This window comes from Haplochromis burtoni, unplaced genomic scaffold (assembly GCF_018398535.1).
Source record: "Haplochromis burtoni strain Fernald_Lab_line unplaced genomic scaffold, NCSU_Asbu1 Contig_125, whole genome shotgun sequence".
In the NCBI taxonomy this organism is placed as follows: Eukaryota; Metazoa; Chordata; class Actinopteri; order Cichliformes; family Cichlidae; genus Haplochromis; species Haplochromis burtoni.
In genome coordinates, this window is record NW_024582486.1 from 603,679 (window position 1) to 625,282 (window position 21,604).

Here is a 21,604-nt window from a genome sequence, read left to right on the forward strand (position 1 = left end):
GGAAGTGCCAAGCCCACTTTTAACTGAACTGAGGGTGGTGAGTGGTGGTGTGGTGGGGGACAGAGATAAAGATCAGGGGAAAATAAAAGGGGTGTGCAAGGGAAGTAAGAGGGGAGGAAGGAGCTGGGGTGAGGGGGGGCAGGGACCTACTACACCTTTACACTTGCTCTCACCGCAGCACCTGATAAGTGCAATGGAAAAACGTCTGGTTTCCTCCTGCATGTTAAGTGGTTTATATTCTCCTCCTCTCCATGCAGCCTGTAGCTACAGTATGCTACTGTACTGACGCTGTACCCAGGTAATAACAGACAAAAGGAAATGACATACAAAACCAAAGGTGAGTAAGAAAGAGAGAGTTGGGGAGAAAAATAGCACACATTTTCTCTTTTTATAATGTCTGTGTGTATATGTGTGTTGTGGTTTTTGCGTTGTTTTTTTCTTTGTTCTATTCTAATTTGCACACGTGTAATCTGAACACAACAACTAGACAACATAAAAATCTTCTTTCCACTGCTGAACATTTATCCATAACTTTGAGCGTCTTTATTTTACAAACAGCTTCCACATCGAGATTTAGGTGCAATTTAATTTGCACAACAGCGGATTAGATGAAGGTGGATATATATCTTTACCACCTCACGGATGTCCTGACAAGGAACTCATTCCCATGATTTGTAAGTGGGTCTCTCCACTGAAAAGCATTAACAATATTCACTTTAGATAACATATGATTCTGGGCCCTGGGAGAGGATGGGTTTCTTAGAAATGCTTTGTTAGCACTCTCCCCCTTGATAAATGATTTAGGACATGTGGCCTGAGACATCAATACAATCTCTGTTGTAATTAAAAAAGGTGCGCACCAACAATATTACACAGCTTTCGCTTTGTCTGCCTGTCTCTTCTCTTCCTCTCCCTCACTCCCTCACTTTTCCTCCCATTGAGCCCTGGAGCAGTGAAGAGATAATTCAAAAAGCACTTGCATGGAGTGAAACATGAAAAAGGGAGACATATGAAATTAAATTCTCTCTTTTTGCTCTATTGTTCTTTCATTTTCTCTCCTTTGTTACATAAATGCATTAAAGCAAGGCAAGCTAGATTCTAATTATGATTTCCGCAAAAAGATGTTTTATTAAAAAAATGAAAGAATGGTTTCACAAACAAAGTAGACTGACTGTTCCAGCACTTTGTCAAAGTCAAAGTACTGGAGGTGTTCCATCACTTAACTTCAATAAACGTAATCTTTTTTTTTTTTGTTTTGTTTTCCCAACCATGCCCATGAACATTTGTATAATAAAATAACAGAAAGAATGAGACTTTGATGTCCAAACACAGCAAAATATAAAGAAAAAGGGAAAAATGTTTAATTTTCATACATAATCAGATTATTATTTTTCACGTGAAACAGGTAGAAGTATTATTTCCAGAAAGGCACAACTTGGCTTTCGTTCTGTGTCAAAACAAATGCAGTAGGAGTCGATTGGTTGACCGATCATTTGCACAACCTACGCTACTTTGAGAAGCTACCAAAGAAATACCACACCAACCACCATGCCGGATGGGTGCTATTTTTTGGTCAATAATGGGGTGGGGATAGGAGACTCTTACTATCACTATTAGAATGAGTGTGGGAAAAATTATAGGCTTGGTATTAGTCAGGGGTGGAGGGTGCAACGCATAGTCAAAGAATGAGGAAGAGGTTTAGGTTAGGAATAAAGTTTGAGGAATTGTTAATTGTTTGGTTAAGTTGTTTCCTGGAAGTGATTTCAGTTCAGACATTGCTGACTGCACATTTCAGTTGTTTTCATGCAGATTCTTTTATATTATCAATACTTGTAGGACTCGGCAAAAACTCGATACATCTTTCTCATCTGATGTCTAGGTACTCTTGTTGTGCAACTAAGGGGAAGTTCAGAGGCTTGCTCTATGGTTTAAAAGTGACATATAGGTGTGGGTGAGACCATTGGGTGTGTGGGTGGAGGGGAGGCTGGGAGAGATGAGTCTTACCCCAGTAGAGGGCAGTCTCTTGCCGTCAGGGTTTGGGCGCATGGGCAGGGAACTGTAGAGCCTTACACCTCGATCTGGAGCACCGTATCTGCTCTGGAGGGGGGGAGAGAAACAGAAAGACATTCAGTACTTTTTTTTTTTTAAACGGTAATGAAAATATACACATTTTAATAAAATTAATTTTAAAGTAATTTAGTTTCAAAGTTTCTCTACTTTTACTGTCTCAGCCAAAGTACAGAGATCATTCAGTCAATAAACACGTTTTTTTGATGGTTCTCCTTTTGTTTACCAGTGTTAGTTCCATAAATTTCTACCAAGTCACAAACCTGCACATTGGCTGCCAAGTTAGTCACATCACTTCATGGTGATGTACTACACATAATAACTGGATAAAATTGGCTCATGGAGCGGCACTAATGGTGCTAAGCTGTTGTGTTTGGTAGCCAGTGTTCCTATGCACTGGTTTACTACTGGCTCCATCTTTTTGTACATTACACAACTGATAATCGGAGTGTAGGTACTGGGTCTTAAGCCTGCCAGCTCCTCCCCGTACTGCCCCGTGTGGATTCCAGACGCACCTACGAGAGTTGCGGAAAAGCCCTCAGTACTTGGGAAGCTAATGATTCGCACAAAGTGATCTCTGCCAGGGAAAGAGAGAGTGTAGCTCAGTGGGGTTCACACTGTGGCCCACAGCCACAGCATGGGTACCTCACAGGATTTACTTCAAATCTAATGCTCTTAATCTCTTTGTCTTTATCAATCTCCTCACTTCACTCTCAGCTAGTACGCACAGCACTGCGTATCTGTTATTCTCTCGATATTCTGTTGTTTGCACATTAGCATCACTCTTCAGTAACATGTGTTCAATAGGTTTTGTGTTGTTTCAGTCATCTGATTTTTAGAATAGTGAGAACGTGTGCTTTGTGCGTGTTCATTGATAAAGTGGGCTACATCTATTTTTTCTCTCTCGACCCGCTTTTAGCTTTGTATTCTGCCTGTTGTGAAAATAAAAGCTGCCATCAGTGATGTAGAAAACTGCCCCCTCATAAACAAGAGGACAAGACATAGTTTTATATTTGGAAATAACTACAGCAGCTGCTTGCTTTGTATAGTACATAATGACTTTGCCACACTCAATCCATATGGTCTGCTAATGAGGATATGATGCAAATTGTTGAAAGAAAACACACAATGCAGTAATTAATAAATATCACATTATCTTTCCCTCAGATCACTTTTCTTCTTCCTTTAACACGCAGACAGGGTGCATATGTAGAACACCCAGAAAGACATAAATACATTCAAGGGCATTAGCCTGAGAGTGTTTTGCAGTGAGACATGCAGTGCTTAACAATATTTTTTTAAATGGCATGAACTAACCACAGCTGGCCTTTTACTTCAAGGAAAACATGTGTAAGAGCTTATAGACAGGAAAACACATATAGGTGTAAAATAGTGACTCGGCCCCAGCTCTTATAGGAAAACACCCTAAACACACTTTAGTATATTGTGTTTATGGATCTAAATGCAGAGTGATTGCCACGAGATGCAAGCTGCAAAGCCAGATATGCAAAAGCTTGCATATTCATATGCAGAAAACAGCAGACTCGAAACAAGAGTATGATTTACAGTATACTATGTAAGATGCGTACTTTATAGATCAGTAACTGTTACCAGTATGCTGATCAGATGTTGTGGGCTGATCACAGACAGTGCATAGTGCACACTATCCCCCAAGGCAGAGTGAGAGTACTTGCTGTGTAAGGTTTTGATTTCCTGTGCTCATTATGAAAGGTAAAAACAGATGAATAGACAGCAGTGGCCATCTTGTCGATGAGGTTTGCATAATGATGATACAGCATTAGTAGAGATAAGAATGTGCTGTTTTGACAATCATCACCGGGCAAAAAGAAAACAGCAAGCCATGTCTACTTAATCATAAAGCAAAAGCATGATTCCATGTGAGATGCGACTCGTGTTTCTTAATAGGGATCAGAAATCTGACCCGATCTGCTTGAACTAAAACATTTTCTTCCAGAGGAGCTACTGTACACTAACTCCATCTCTCACTGAAGACCTTTTTTCTTTTGGGGCTTGTTAGGTAGCTTGCCAGCATCACAGCTAAATGAATTCCTTGCCAAACAGCTTCTTTAGCCAGCGAAGGAGCCACAGTAAGTGAATGTTTGATATTTCTCCACTGTGCCAGGCTAATCTGGCCCTGTGGCATGCCATTACGGGGCTAATAACAGCTGTCTATGGCCCGGAGGGGACACAAGCAGGCCTGGCTGTGCTAACTGGCCCTGACAGACTCATTAGGAGTGCTGGCACCCAGAACAGCAAAAGCCAAACTCCTCACATTTCCTTGCTGGCTCACAACAGTTTGCAAGTGCAAGAAGCATTGTTCTTTACACTTGTTCTCTGACACCTTTCTTTTGTTTTCTACTCACTTCAGAGGCTCTCACCTCTCTCTTTGACTTTTTTGGTCAGGTTTGGGTTTCTGTGATATTTTTTGCCAAACCAGATGCCGTACCATGTCTACTTGACCTCGGGTTGAATCTAACCTCTTATTCTCTCTCTCTATTTTTTTTTTTTTAAATCCTGCCCACCCACTCTCTACTGCTGACCAAAATAGAGCAGGCAAGATTCACTTGTTTGTTCATGCTATTGTAATCTTTGCCGAAAAAGTAAAAGGAACATAAATGAATACATAACTAAATAAATGACTCGGAACTTCTAACTAACTTTGTTTATCTGCCACAGGAAGACGCTGCACCACACCAGGAAGACGCTGGCATCCTCTGAACTTTGTATTATATACAGTGTCTGTTTGGGGACAAAAGGGGTTTCCCCAGGCAGACAGCACAAGCAAACACTGGCCTGCCACTTGGCAGGGCCAAGCCAATCACTACAAGCAGAGCAGGCTGACAATAAACACAAAGGTCTAATGGCAGTGGTCTGCATATAGAATCATTAATAACTTGGGAAGCATGCATGGTTGCAAGACTCCAGCCATGCAACAAACATTCATGTCTTCATTTTGATTTACATAAAGATTTGTTTTATTCTGATGCATGTCAAGGTGAGTAATTCAAATATCTGTCAGTGTACCATTTAACATATATTAATGCACCATCAATGCACATTTTCCATGTTTTCTTATCTAATATAGAGGTATCCAATTTTTATCCAATACAATTTAATTTCTCGAGTCATATTTTTGAACTGCCAAATAATCTCTCTTTTTTTTTGCAAAGCGATATTAGCTTGTTTAAAACACAGTGAGCACTGCAATAGATTTTCTCATTAGAAATCAACACTGGCCTTCCCTTTTTATAGGCTGCACCACTGGGGGACTGTAAAGCCGAAGGAGCAGCTGTGGGGGTATGGTTACCTGTAATGCTAGCTGTTGCATGTTATATTATTTACGCAGATCTGGACTTAATGGAACACATGTGCATCTGAAACCGACATTCTTCCCAGATTAGTTGAAAGCCGGCACACACCAGACTCTACCAATGAGAGGAATGCAAGGCCGAGACAGGCTTATGAGGAAACACTATCACTCATCTATGGTTTAAAATACTTGCAATGTATGTGTGCACACACACACACATACAGACACACACACACACACACTGTCATGCCTGTACACACATTCTCTACTGATATATCTTGTACACAGCACTTTGTATAGTAAGCACTCAACAATGGGTGCACACTGACATCAGAAGATCAATAATACAAAACATTACACTCATTCAAAACAGTCAATCAGTCTTTACACCCTTAAAATGGCTATTTCTTATGCTCTACTAAAAACTTGTCAGCTGTATTGCATAAACATAATATCAGTCGGATTTATAGATGTGGTGGTCTAACACTCAGTAACAGAGTATGAATCACTTTTTCAGTGGTTTTTTTAAGAGTCTGAGAGAAAACCAGCTGCAGGATACAACATCAGTTTGCATATTGCATTGTGATGAATCATTTTCTTTCATACACTTTTCACAGTATGTGATATAATTTTGAGGACAGATGTTACAGGTTTTTCTCATTTGTTTGTGATCTGTGATTCTAACACTTACTAGTGTTTGTGTTACATTTTTAAGGAAAAGCTGAAAGTACATCTATATTTGGAGGGGTTGTATGTTCTGTAATCCTACTAGAATATTATTACAGCTTGCTTTGATTTTTTTTTCCACTCCTCAACTTTATGTAACTAAGTTTTCTTTGCAGGGAACTTGAAAAGGATTAACTGACATCTTTTGATGTTAATTTATCCACAGTCTCTCTGCTACCATCTGTGAGTTCCAGCCTGCAGACCTTGAAAACACTGACATGTAAGTGCTGTTTATTTCAAAGAGAAGGGTGTACAAAACTATATCAATAATAATAATAATAATAATAATGTGCTGAAAGAAAATGCATTAATATGTTTCTTGTGTTTAAAGCCGTTTCAGATTTAATAAATGTGTAATATAAATTGGTTTAGATATTTCAGTAAACACTGAACTCCATTTAGCTGTATTTAAGTACTGTTATATCTTTCCAAGAACTGCGCTCAGAAAGACATTTATGTTTTAATGTCAACTAAAGCTTAAACAGCTCGACCATAACCAGGACATGAAGCCAGGGGCTACTTGCCTCAGGCCAGCACTGCCTCTCAAACTACTGATCACACCATTGGGAATATCCAGCCAACGGCAGCATTTAAGCTGTGGCTGTTTATAGCTGACCGCAGCTTTTCCAGCGACTACATGTTCATTCCTACTGTAAACATGTCAGTTTGTATGATTAAGGCTGCACTGGGAAGAAATGCCATTATAACAATTTGACCAAATAATTATTATAAGTAAAATTAACACAGTTTTTCCTTCATATTATATCTATACCTGCTTTGTACTTTCCAGTAAAAGCCAAGTATAGATAGTATAGCTTTGTACTTTCCGATCTCCTACACCCCTCACTTTGCCTCCACCCTTTGTCTTGTCTTGTTGCCTCATCTTGTGTTTACGTTTCTCCAATAGTTTTTGTTCCACTAGTCAACACAGATCATAATTTACGGGTAGTAGTGTGTGTGCGTGTGTGTTTGTGTGTGTGTATCTCTCCAGTCTCTATTAATCTGTATATTCGTTTAGCTCTCCATGTTCCTTTCATTGATTTTCAAGTCAGTTTGCAAGCATTTTACGAAATTAGCATGCCGTGTTAATTTGCAACTGCACGCTCCTGATTTTAAACACGGAAAAAGTTTAGCGCAAAGTGACAATGAGGAGGTAATGTTTGTATCTGTTTTCTAGCTACGCTCAAGCCAAGATGCCGTCTGCTGCTGGTGACAGAAATCACACAGTTTCTCAATAACGTGGTAATTCACTGTAATCCAACCTGGGCCTTAATCAGAGTGACTGCAGCCACGCTGTTTCACCCGGTGAACAGTTGAAAATGTTGCGAGAACTATAACTAATTGCGAAAGTTGTGGTTATGCATTTGGCTTTTCCCTCTTCTCTCAAACTTTTATGACACTGTGTTTCTTTCTTGTATTGTTTTTTTCTGTTCGCATTTCTCATGCTTTCCTGACTTCTTGTGTCTACCTTAAGGCATAGAGGGCCGTGACAGAAAGTAGATTCTGTATCTAGTGAAACAACAATGTAGAGCTTGGCTGCATGTTTTCAAGTGAGATAGGAGATACAACAGAGGCATCTAAAATTGTACCCAAGCTTAGATACTGCATACAGTCCACTGACGGGATTACAGAGTGGATTAAAGCCATAGTTAACTCTTCACACAGCAGAAATAAAAGTTTTAGAAATTAGTCTTCAGTCAGAGATCAAGAATTGTTTTTTGGGCTTTTCTTTTTGTTAAGGATCATCTAAAAAGCTTACATTCAAAATTAAAGTGAAGGTAATCAGGCTTTTACAGTATAATGAATGCACAGGACAAACCATCATTAAACTACATATATATCTATATCTATCTATATATATATATATATATCATATATATATAAATATATACATATATAAATATATATATATAAATATATATATATATAAATATATATATATAAATATATATTTATGTATGTATATATATATCAATAATAAATAAGGTAATAAAGATAGTTATATTATTGCTCTGTAAATATATATCATTTACATCAAAGGCAATTACAAAGATGCCACAAGGAACATTATAACACTACACCCTTTGCCAAGGATAACTACTGCAATAAGTCTTAATGATAGAAAAATTAGCTCACTCTCTCGACCGTCATTTTGTCTCTCACGGTATCGCACACACACACACACACACACACACGTGCGCACACATACGCACACACCTGCCCTTTGTATTATGCCTGACACAGAAGTGAGCGAGATGGAGTGCATTAATAAAGTGCAGTCAGAGCCCTTGCCCTCTCTGATTCAGAGAGAAGAAAAGGAACTTTTCATTTTCCTTTATCCTCTGTTTTTGATTATTTTCAAAACCCTTCATCTTTATAAGGCTGTTTCCTGAGGACAAAAAAACACAGTGTTACAACGATACAAGTTACAACCAACAGATGACAAGCAGAACCAGCACCTCTGCTGTGCACTGGACACAACTAGTGTGTTACAGGCAGAAAACAGATGGCTGGGAGAAGCTTTAGCTAATACAAAAACAGGGATTTTGTCATTTCTTTTTTTTTCTACAAATGAAACATGCAAAGGTTGGATTACTTTAGTACAAACAGACACTGGGCAGAATGATTCTTTAATAAATTAGGGTTGCTGAGGAGAGCAAATACTCCCGAATCTCAGGCTTTATAGGTCACTAAACTCAAAGGCAAAAACTGTGATATACTGTAAAAAGTTTCCATTAACAATACTGAGCTGTCAGCACTGCCACTATAAACATACTGCGTGTTGTTACAATAGCTGTAATAAGTCATGAGAGGTAGTGCTGATATGATTAAACAATTAGACTGTAAGAAATACATGTAACCCACAATAATTTTCCAACTATATTATGTTAGTTATGGCTATAAATACTGAACTCTGGCTCAAAAAATCTTTAAACAATTCTTAAACCTGTTTTTTTTAAAGAAAATCTCAAAGTTCCAGCTTCTCAAATGTAGGGTGACTTGCATAATATAATTTTAAAAGGAATATTTTGGGATTTTATGCAAAAAACACTTTAAATTCTACTTACTCTAACTGTCCTTTTCACCCTTCAAACACTAAAAGCATTCGTAGCTAATACTACTGTAGTCAGACCTTGCAGTCTTTTATTTGCATCATACTTTGTTCTCATGTATTTAAACATAGTAAGCCCTTGTTGAGTGGTAACTGACCTGGCTAAAGCAACAACGACATGTGTTTATTCCAAACCATGACCTCAGTGCAGAGCACTGCTCGAAATGATAGAAAGCTTTAGACACAGAGTTTTTAATTAATTAGTGTTTTGGTTTATTTTTGCTCATTCTTGTCTAGAAACATCATTTTCACATGGTCTGAGCTCAAGAGGTAGTTACAGTACAATATCTGTGGTAGGAAACTCGGTTTCCAAAACATATTTAGAAGTTCAATCACACATCTTAGAACGACTGGGGCAGGGTTGGGGGGGTAAAACAGGCATTGCTGTAAAGACAGAGCTGGGAAAGTTAGTGCAACGGAAGCCAGAAGAGAGGGAGATGGAGATAGAGAGATACAGAGAGAGTGTTAGTTGGGAGTTGATATGCTGACTACAGGCAGTTGATTTGGTTTCAGAGAGCATTGTTACGGTGCTTTGAATTAATGCCTCCCAAAGAGTCCAATTGTGATTCTTGGGCTGTGCTGACAGAATATTTGACAGCCCGGGGTGAGCTGCTGATCTCAGCTGAATCCTCTGTTCTGTGTGTGTGCGTCTGTGTGCGCGAGCGTGTGTGTCATAACCAACACATGCACACACCTACACATGTTCAGATATATGTTGACGCGCAAAAACAGAAACTGATCCGACAGATTTATCAAATCAGAAGTGACAGTTTGCTTAGCTCTAACACACAAACACAAACTACTAAAGAATGCAAACATCTCTCATACGCAGGTAAATTGAGCACATTCAATTAATCGTGATGAAAAAGTTTGACCAGCTGTTTTTTCCTCTCTCTCTTCTTCTCCCTGCAGGAAACATGCTGTCCCTCTGGGCTGCTGAATAAATAACAAAATCAGACAAGCCCAATGCTTCATTACAACAATAGGAAGAAAAGAGACACTCCATCAATATTAATCCGCTGCACAATACCAGTCCACTCTGACAGCAGCACAACATCAAGAAACATTATTCGTCAAATGTAACAAACAAAGTTGCAGATGCTGCAGATACATTAATTGTCGTCATCACGTTAAGTCTGGAGATACCTAAGTCATATTACTCACTAATGCATCAAAGAATCTCTGTACATCTTTTTGTGTTTTCTGTGCTTTTCTTGACAACTGTTTGTCTCATCCAGTTCGCATTTAAATGAAATATAGTATTCAGTCTGAACTTGCTTCGGAAGAGTTGTCAAGGCTTTGTTTTGTGTTTTGCTTTCAGAACTACTACACTGGAAAATTGCAATCTCTACCAAAAGCCTGCATTTTAGTCGATTAGGAAACATACATTTGTTGTAACGTCAACCAACAGTCTGCATGTGAAGCATTTGAGTAAACTGTCACATCTACTGATAGTCTGAATGTGATGTTACAGACAGAGTTCACATCTGTTAATTGCAGTGCAGGGTTGCCCCCACTCCCGCCCCCACTCTCAACTGAATGAGTGTCTGCATCAGTCACATGAGGCGACACCACACACTGACAGAACTTGAAACCTGACTTCACACAACGAGAAGAAATTCTTGTAATGTATCAGGGAAGGGAACATGATTCATATTTTAGAGTATAAAAACCTCTTAAATGCTTTGTAAGTGTGACTACAAATGAGGTATGAGACAACTACAATGACCTAAGTGGCAAATGAGTCAGTCAATATAAGTATTTATAGTTTGCACTAACTGTCCTCCCCCTTTCGCCATGTGAAATCGTAAAAAGTTTAGTATCAGTGCGATTAAACTAAATTTAAGAGATCATGTTTTTTAAATTATGAGGTTTGGAGAGGATCCCACAGTGAAAACATGTTCTAACCTGATAAGCCAGTACTTTAAAATTAACTGGTGAGAAATGATCAAAGAAAGGGGAAAAAACAATAGGAGGAGAAAGATGCTAGCAACTAATAGCTGACTAAAGATTATATGTGCAATGCAGATGTTGATTTTGTGGATGGATGCTCCTTCATTTCTAGGTTTTCTCTTCTACCTCTCACTTTACCTATGAGATCCATTTACAGCACCTCTCCACCTTACTGTCTCCCTCTGCTTTTACATCTTTCTCTCTATCTTGAGTGCTGTGCCTCACCCTAATTAGAAATTCCCCCTCCGACCAGCTGAAATTGAATTGCCCATCATTTGCATAATGATAGCTCACTGGGCTGATGGCCGATTTACCATGAGATGAAATGTAGCAATCACTTAAGAGAGTGACCATGAGGGAGTGTGGGTAAGCGGGTGCATAAAAAAAGGAGGAAGAGCGAGACAGACAGCGAGAGAGAAGGAGAGAGAGATGGAGGTGGGGGGAGAATAAAAAGGGATCACAAAGATAGAGTGAAGTAAAGAAAAAGAGAAAGAATGAAAGTCTGAAATCCGCCAGGTATTCAGGTTATTGTCTCACACTGCAGTCTTGCTGGGAGGAAGGCTGTGTCCTCAATATGACAGTAACTGGACACAACAAGGACACATAAGGGCGCATATGTAACACATTTTCTCTTTTACATGAAACCACTGTGTCTTTAAACTCTAATTATGCCACGCCATGTTTCAAACAGAGCGACTATTCTTCTGTTTTCCCACCATCTTAAAGGTCGGGATTTCCGGCCGCATCTCTTCAAAGGGAATTAATATCCTCAATGAGTATTTCAATTTTTTTTAAATCAGTAGCTAAAATAAGAGTCTCAAAGCAGTTGGCTGGGAGAAAATCAAACGCTCGATAAATGTATTTGTCTTTTCTCCTCACAGATACAAATTCAATAGACACACTTCATGAGGAAATAAGCAATGCAAGGTTGATCACTTCTATCCAGAATTATGTTTCTTTGCTCTCAGAACAGGAATAAAACAGTCGAAAGCAAATAATAAATGTAGACGACCTCCATTGTTGATGTTAAGTGTTGAGCTGTTGTACACTATAATTAGTTTCTGCGTAGATGCCTGCCACGTTCTGACTTTTTTTCTTTCTGCACGAGATCAGGAACTCCTGAACCACCCACAGTTTATAAGAAGTGGCCACATTGTCAACTGTGTAGTTGTCAGTGAACGCCCTATCAGATGAACAACTGCCACACCATGTACAAATTACTGTAATCAATGATATGATAATGACCTTGTTGTCTCGCCTTTTCTGGGCCATCAATCTCACATTCCACTAGGCCTGGAAATTTGATTTGTAAAAAACCCTAATAAATCTTGTGTCAGTGATGTCACGTAACTACAGGGAAATCTAATAAAACAGCCTGATCAGTGTGGTAAAGTGACAGTGAAGAAGCACGGGGCCGAGGCTAATGCACGCGGCAGTCTAAAATCTCAACGCCGAGACAAAGTTACCACCGAGGGTCCTAAAATAATTGCTTATTCATGGGAGTGAGTGGGCTGAGACAAGTGGTATAGAGGTCATATTTGTTTCTAATAGCTGGAAGTCATATGTGGAACTATCAGGTTGGAAGCTCTGCCCGAAGCACGATAAGGCCACTGTTTATTGTCTAACTTCCACTCTCCAACCTGAGGAACCCAAGACTCTCACACAGGGTACTTTCCACCCCTCAGCCATTACCTCAAAGTGTGTTTATGAGCGCAGGAGAGTGTGTGAAGTATATATGCACACATAAATGTGCATTTGCGTGAGAGAGCTCTCATGAAAGTGTGAGCGTGGTCTTTGGTTTCCATCACGAGTCTTGACCTAATTAAAATGTCATGTCAATGCTCAATAACTGACAAGTCATCAGAAAGCGCACCGAAACAGTGCTCACAGCACTCTCAGTGCTCAAATCATTTATTCAATTCTTCAATCTCTTCTTCCTCTGTCCACCTCTACATAAGTGATCAGTGATCAAATGTCGCATGTTAAAGTCAGCCAGCCCAGACAGGAGGGAGTTAAGTCTCTTATCTCTCCTCCCCAGAAGAAATTCCAACTAGAGGCCTCGCTCTGCTGGTTTCCTGCCTTCTTGCCCAATGCCCTATTTTTACTCATTGGGGCTCTAGAATACCAGGGGCAGCTTTTTCCTTGTCACTAACATATTTCCTGCCATTCTCACTCTGACATTTCTCCCCTCAGCACGCTTCGCTCAAATCGTTCCCCCTCTTTATGGGTCATAACCTTTCATTCAGGGATGTTCATATTCAAATGTACCTGCTGAAGCCAGAGCTGCTGCACGCTCAACCATCATTCTGATAGGTCTTTTTTTCCTGTTTTAAGTAGGTGTTAATTTCACATCTTTCTGAGTGCTGCCAGAGACAATCAGTTCCACTCTGCTGTCAGGCTGTCTGTAGCATACCAAGGTGAACGCACGGGAGCTTTGGTGCTTTAGACTTTTGATAAATAAAGTCAAACTGTTGTCTCTCGATTCAATTCAGTTCAGTTCAATTCGATTTTAGTGCCAAATCCCAACAATAGTTGCCTCAAGGCACTTTATACTGCAAAGTATAGACCCTACAATAAGACAGAAAAAAAACCCCTACAGACCAGATAAGGTGAGACTATCTGTTCTTTGCAATAACATAAAAGTGCACAGCAAATTTCCACATTCTCCTGACTCTTTTATCGAAAGAACTTATTTATTGGAACTCTGATCAGCTATTAACCTTTCACTACGACAATGCTACATTTTGACAGATCAAACTGTCCTGCCAAAGCTATAAATCAAGACAGATTTTATACTGGCTCCCCACTTTATTGAAGTGTTTCATAACCGTGACAAGATGAAGTCAAACGGTCTACTTCAGCCCATGGAACAAAATGCGAAGTGGAAGAGAATTCAAAGTAAGAGGCCTAAAATACAAGAATGAATGGCAGTTTAATGAACGCCCGGGGAGACATGATATCAGTGGCTGGCTCTTTCACAGGAGCTTTCATCCTATTCATACACCAACATAGTGGAAATGCAGGTGGATCGATGCTGGTTAAAAACACTAATGGCACATAAAGGGAGCACACTTAGCTACTGTGTTTCTTTCTCACCAAGGTCTGATCACTACTATTAATGGAATGCAGCTCTCAGTAAAGAATATCCATCCAGCTACAGGTGAAAAAAAGGCCCATTGTCTGATTTTCAAGGCTACTCTTCTTACAAACAGTGGCGCTGACATTCTAGATGAAGAGAGTTTGGCTCCTCATTCATATCTGCAGCAATAAATATGCTGATTTTCATTCAGTTGAGTGGGATATCATGAATCCAAGACGGTGGACACCTGTGCTCAAATCACACCGTCTTATTGTACTGCTTGTTTTTTGTCCCTTTACTGGCTGCATTTGTGAATACCAATATTATATCCCAGTAAGAGATAAATTGTATTGAATGGTTGCCAGGCTGCAGGAGAGAAGACTGCTCAGCTGACTAAAAGAGCAATTCTCCATTTTATCTCGCCATCATTGTGTGTGAATGTGCGTGCGTGTGCGTCTGTGTGTGGCTTAATGCCATCCCACAGATGTAAGTCTATACGTGCATATGTATGTTTCATTTTGACAAGAAGCAGAATGAGCCAGAGCTTGCTGCATGACTAGGCCATGTGAGGAAAAAGTTCACGTGATGCAGGCAAATACAGCCAGTCTTCAGCAGGATGGAAAGACTGTAATCAAACCATAAATCAGAAATCACTGAACTGCCATGCACCCAACCCTCTCCCTTTCACCCTCAGTTTAGTTACTGCCTCCTCTGCTCTGCAGAGCTCCCTGTATGTAATCTTATATACAGCCATGCACACAATGCTGGAAGAGGGGAAATGAAACGAAACATGCATAGAAGTTTCTATCATCTGAAGTTGGTGCAAGAATAAAGGTCATGTTCATACCTTAATTCTGAAATCAGCAGTCAGATATTAGGATTTTTTTACAAGCATATGCAGTCCATATTTGTCTAGCCATGACTTTCGTAGTGAGCCACCTGGTGTGCTGTAATATCAGGCGAACAGTGGGGTCATTGTGAAGTAGCTGTGTGATATCAAGGAGAGTGACCCATTTAGAGCCCAGCTACAGAGCTGACAATCTTCTGTTATGTCTAGGACATCTGGAGGGCTGGAGCCACTCACTCCACTGAACTCCATATACAACCCAATCCTTTCCAGAGTGGAAAAGATATGTGACATGATCATGGATATTTGACAAGCTCACCTATACAGTAGGTACTATTCAGAGGCGAGGGGATATGAAGCGGTAATGACACAGATGACGATCTGTTACGGAACCCTGAAAATTTGGAAGCGATTCAAAAAAAATGTATGATGCTGTTTGGCCCATCTTGCAAAGATTTTACAAGACTGGAATAAGGGCACAGTGTGATCCGCTGCTCAGCAAAAGTTTTCTGCAAAGATCGAGCGATCAAGGGAGAAGTTCTATCTCATTATTTAAATGAAAATTACTTTTTCAGTAGCTGATTCAATCTGGTGATGTTTAAAAGAGGTCTTGCATAATTTGCAAAATCACTTAAGCAGGAGAAATAGACTGTGGGAAGTAAAACTAAAGAACACCCAGTTAAAAAGAAATGTTACTATTCGTGTATCATACACAATGGTGTCCAAAACAACTGAGATTTGTCCAATGAAGCTGCAGCGTGCCGCATTATATAAACGAATACATGAATGCATAATGAGAGGCCAAAATGAGCCAAGGAAAGCACTCTGAACAAACCCCCCAGGGGAAAGGAAATTATTCCGAATAGACGAGGACACAATTCAAACAATATTGGTCGGAGAAACTTTTTTCTCTCGTTATTTAAAATCCATGCTTTAAATATAAAAACCAGAACTATCCTACATGCTCTGAGCGCACTTGAGCATTGAGATAAGGATTTTAATGGATCAGTTTTTTTTACTCATTTCAAAGCTTTGCTTTCATATTGTGGCCTGAGGTAAGATTGCTGAGATTATATACTGTATAAGCAAAATGCTAACTAACCTAATATATTTGATGGTTCAAATATGAGCATAATATGAGCATTTGCTCGCCACAACTTGCACAACGCAACGCCAAAAAAGCTCTGATTATTTATACAATTCCACTGTCATTTCACTTTTTGTAGCTCAAACAATAATTCTGTATCATGAGGTAATTCATTTTTGTATGGCGAGGCAATTGGCTGCAAAGATTGAATCATCAACCCTTGTTTCATTTTCCATGTAATTAAATCAGCTATTGAAAAAAAATATGTAAGCTGGCATACGATTCAGGGAAAATTAGCATTTTTAATCACAGTACATTACTTTAATAACTCAATAAATCTGTGACAGCTGGAGCATCTGAGAATGTTGTCACAGCTACTTAGTTCTGCATTTGCAACTAATACAGGATGAGAATCAGCTCGAGAGAGACAGAGAGAGACCAAAATGAGAGAGTGGAGAGAAAAGAAATCCGGCTAAGTGGGACTGAGAGGATGATAATGCAGAGGAATAGGAACAAAAGCATGGCAGGTGAGGTGAACAGAGCCAGGAAGAAAAAAAACATCACTGCAGACTTTGGCACAAAACGGGGTTCGGCACTTGTCTTCCCCCGTTCAGTCATTAACCGTTAATCCCCAATTAGCTTATTTGTCGCCTCTATGCCATACATGAGACCTGCTTACTCTTCGTGTTGCTTTGTTGCTTTGGTATATTTGTGCAGCTTAATGACTGTAGTTGCCAAATACACTAAATAAAGCTGAAGGACTATGGAAAATTTCATTTAATTATGAAAGGATGTCAGGAATGGGGGGATCATCTAAATGCAAACAGCACACAAGCAGGCTTGAATATAGTGTTTCTGACAGATTACTGGATAGTTTGTGAATTTTTTGCATGTGGTTCTCATCCTGCTTCCAGTGCAATTCAGTTGTCTTTTTCATTCAGTTAGAAACCTTTGCAAGAGGGATTTTATTTATAAAAGATTATATTAAATGCACCAATATTATATAACCATATCAACAATACAACATTACACTTAATTAACTTTGTTATTGATTTATTGTTTTATATTAAAATGCTCATTTGTACTTTTACTTTTGGTTTTGGGAAACTAAAACACAGTGAGATAACTAAGAAAATCACCAAAACCTCAGATTTGAGAGGATAAATCCAGCAATCTAACTACTACTCAGTCATCAAAAATATTAGCCGTTTATTATCTGTTGATTGTGCGATTGCTTAAGCAAGGTGGTGGGTGGAGTTCACTCAGTTGAACTGCACGACATTACTTGGTGGCAGTCAGCCTTCCTGGCCTCTGTTGGTTTTGTTTTGCTAGGGCTATCTTTAGTTTCCTTTTAGTTATATAAAACAAATGTATTTATAGCTACAGATGCTGTGTGGTCTCCAATCCATTGTCCAGCTTTGAGTATTGAACAATGCAGTAACATAAATAACAACTTTACCTGCAGCTTTTCCTTTTAACAAAGTGAATTTTAGTGTTTGAAAAGCATACAAATCCCCAGAAATTCTCACTCTGAGCTTTCTTGACAAGTACTTTTCTATATAGTTTTAGAAACATGTTGCCTAGTGTGCAATCACACTGTGGTAAGAACATGTAGAACAACGACTATAATGAAAATAACAGTGAGTGTCAGCAGGTGCATAAGCACAAATGAAAGTGAGAGCTGGTGTCATGTCAGCACGTGCATGCTTGGGAAAAGGAACTGCCTCATCTTGCTCGCATGTTTATATAGAACTGTGACAATGTGCTGTCCAGGTCCACTTATTTTATTATTTTTATTCAGTGTAAGTTTACAAAATTGCTCAACAAGCTCTTTTTTTCTCTGCCTGCCAGATAAAGATTTATCTTTCAATCGCTTCCTCTCTCTAGAACGTGTTTGTTTTGTAGTTGATTGCACAATCGCAGGGCTGCAACAGTAGAAACCTACTTTTTATAGCTTTACGGTATGTTCCTGAGTCCAGATTTTCTCAAACACACACACACACACACACACACACACACGAGCGAGTGCCACCTGCTCACCTGACTAACACACACACATACACACACACACACACCAAATACATGTTTTCCCAGAAATGTATCTAAGACAACAACAACAAAAAGCCTTTGCATTCAGAGGCATATGAAAGCATTATGGCAAAGAGTCAATGCCCTGAAGGTGTATTGGCATATCTGTGCCCATTTGCTCTATCTTTGCAGTTCCATTGAGGAGCCTTGTTTCCACTGATACCCAGCCGTTTGATTCACTTAGCAGGCTTTGTCGTGTGCATGCTGGATTAAGCCTTAAAAAAACAGCCTGAGCACATACACACATGCATGAGCAAGAGCCATTAGCACAACAGTGGTAGACCCCACTAATTAGCTCATCAGCTCAGCACCTCTCTGCCTCGCTTCACAGATCTGGTTTCAAAGTACACTTTCCAAAAGTGTCATAGTGCTAAAACGATGGCATTATGGCATTGGACATATGAGTATATTTCCATGTGCTCTCTGGGGATAAGCTGCAACACAGACAAAAAAAATCGACTCTGTGACCACTAAAATAGCACCCAAAGAAGCTAAGTTGATTTGACAGAACACGTACAAGAAAAAGCTATTATAACGCCATGTCAGGCTGATTTTGTAAGAATGGCTCCGCTGGGCAGCTCGATCCATTTGCAGATCAGGGAACAGTGGATCAGAAGCGGCTGGATTTTTATAATACTCCACAACAAACACACAACAACCTAACAAACCTAACAGCTCACACTCTCCTTGTGGTTCTTCACTCTGACCCTCCCTCCCTTCCTCTCTCTCTTTTCCTCTTGAAAGTTAACAGTGCACGTACCAATAATCTTTTTATTTTTATCTTTGAGGTTTATGCTGCTTTTGCGGTCATTTGAAGAGGTGGAAGATCATGTTGCACACCGTGAGTGTTAAAACAATCTCAAATGTCAATTGCTTTTGCTCTTCGTAACACTAAAGGAGAAGAAATGATAACACGGTTATCACAGTTTCTCTTTTTCACTCAGTTACTTGTTAAAGATTCAAATTATTAAAACCTAAAAACTTGTTTTTCAGAAACGGAGTAATGTCTAGTGTAAACTGGGGCGGTAAATTATGTGAGAACATTTGCTACCATGACATTTATGGTTTATTATATTTGCCAAAAATTGCAGTTCCTCAATTTCACAGCATATTTATGTGCTTATCATGTTCAAATTATGCAATTCGGAAATATCTCTTTCACCACAGACTGATTACTTTGTGAAGCCTACTAGGAGTGTTTGTGTAAAGTAAACACCAGTTTTGCACAGTGTCCTGTGTTGACTGGGACCAACAACTCTGCTTCACATGTCACCATGTATATAACATTATTACAAAGTCTGCTGCTGCTCAGTGGCCTTGTGGTTTCTGATATGGCAAAGCTAGTGAAATGGCAGAGAAGCCAATCTACACTTTATAACTCAACCACACATCAATAATAGAAAAAAATAGATTACAGTAAATCCATGGTTCAAAAGCTGCATACCTTTGAAATGTCAAAGGGGAAACCACAACGGATAACTCATCTCAAAACTCATTTCAACTGCACAATGCAAGCTGTATTACAAATATTCAACAGCTTACTGTTCCCTCCAGGTATTTTTCAGCAAAACACTCTATACATTTTCATTTGCAAAGAGAAAAAAAAAAAGAAATGTATTTTTTCACTGGCGAGCAGCCAAACCAATTTAATTACATTCCAAATGGGCACAATCTCCACAGAGCAACCAGCTCATGTTGTATTTTTCAAACTTCAACAGCCTCCTTGACTTTCTTGGAGTAATTGAAATCTTCCACTCTTCCACCCTCGTCATTATGCTGAGCAGCAGAAAGTACAACAAACCAAACCAAAAGGAACAAGGAGATCTGGCGCTCAGAACGAGACGCTTTAGCCAATTTGTAACTTCATCAGCACGTCTTGATACAGTTTCTCCTGAAGTCAATTAAAAGAACACTAGATGGTGTATACCTAAAAGAACTGACACCTTCCTCCTGCCAAAAATACGGTGATTAACCCATGAATGGTGTCAGCATATCCTGGGGAAAGTACGATGGGAGGTGGCTATTTCCATTTTGGATAAATTCCTCCAGCCAGATTCAAAAAGACTCTTTTTTCATTAATTACTTATCAGAATGCAATAATTCTGCATCTAAGGATGCAAGTTTTTGTAAACAACAGCCTACGGTGCCAAGAGGTAAAGTTAAACAACAACAAAAACCAACACAACAACAGTAATTACAAATACAACTCGAGATAACAAGACAATTTGGATTCAGATATTTTTTGCTTTTTTAAAATGTTTCAGATAGTTTTTGTTTTTTATTTTCATCACTGCAGCGATGCTGAAAACATTTCCAATTAATGTTTCAGCCCTTGATTAAACATCAAAAGATGCCTTAAAAGAGCTTACTGGCAAATTATTTAAAGTCTCTTGGGAATTATTTTTTTATTATTATCATGTTTTTTTTTTATTTTTTTGAATGCTTAGAGAAACTATAATCTCAGAGATGTTTTCTATTCTACCCCCTGGGTAATTACAAAATGGCAGGCAAATAAATCATCACACTGGCGGTATCTGCGGATGTCTGTGTACTCTACAACTGAGAAAAAGGTCCTGAGGTGACCAAAGTACCTGGCATGGTATCAGACCTGCTATGCTATGTTTTCCTTAGTTTGTCAAATAATTGCCAGCAATCTTCAAGAATTACATAAATAACAAATAGAAACATATTTTCCATTTGCTGTGAATGGAGATACTCAAATAATAAATACAAAGTAATTTAAGCAATTTTTTTAATGATATCTACGCTCACTTAACTAGAGGTCTCTCTCTCCTTAGCTCGCTTTCTCTGTCACTAAATCTGTCTGAGATCCCAGCCACAAGCAAGTGCCTTTGTGTCAAAGATTAAGTGAAACCAGGAGTGCCAGCAATGCCGCGTTTGCACTGTGAACACACTCAGTCTCAGCTGCACCAACACATCAGAGTACTCAGACATAAACAGCTACTGTAGATCAAAAATAAGCTAAGGTTAAAAAACTTTCATAAATGTAAATCTGTTATCTATTTATTTAATCTATTATATAGTACATATATTAAAAGCAAGTGTATAAGCAATGCCAAATAAGACTTGGCACTACTTGAGAAATGCATTTGCATCTGCATTTTACTACAGGGTGGCTCCTGTGTAAGATTAAGTGTTTTTACTACATAAAATTGTCACTGAAAATGATTGGGTAGCAAAGTCAGGCTATCAACACACAGAGAATATAATTCCTGGAAAGTGAGGCAATACTACAATGAAAACATTATGAACAAAGCCCAAAAGTGCCAGAGGTGGTTTACAAGACAGAGGCA

At 39.1% G+C, this 21,604-nt stretch overlaps 1 protein-coding gene across 5 annotated transcripts in view; it reads right to left on the reverse strand.

Moving 5' to 3' along the window:
• Positions 1–21,604, reverse strand: part of tox2 (TOX high mobility group box family member 2) — a 105,263-nt gene that overhangs the window by 56,279 nt on the left and 27,380 nt on the right. For all 5 annotated transcript variants that reach the window (XM_042223976.1, XM_005929733.3, XM_005929732.3 and 2 more), the window contains exon 2: positions 2,005–2,097. In XM_042223976.1, coding sequence (XP_042079910.1) covers positions 2,005–2,046 — 42 coding nt within the window. In that variant the 5' untranslated portion in view covers positions 2,047–2,097. The remainder of the gene's footprint in view (positions 1–2,004; positions 2,098–21,604) is intronic.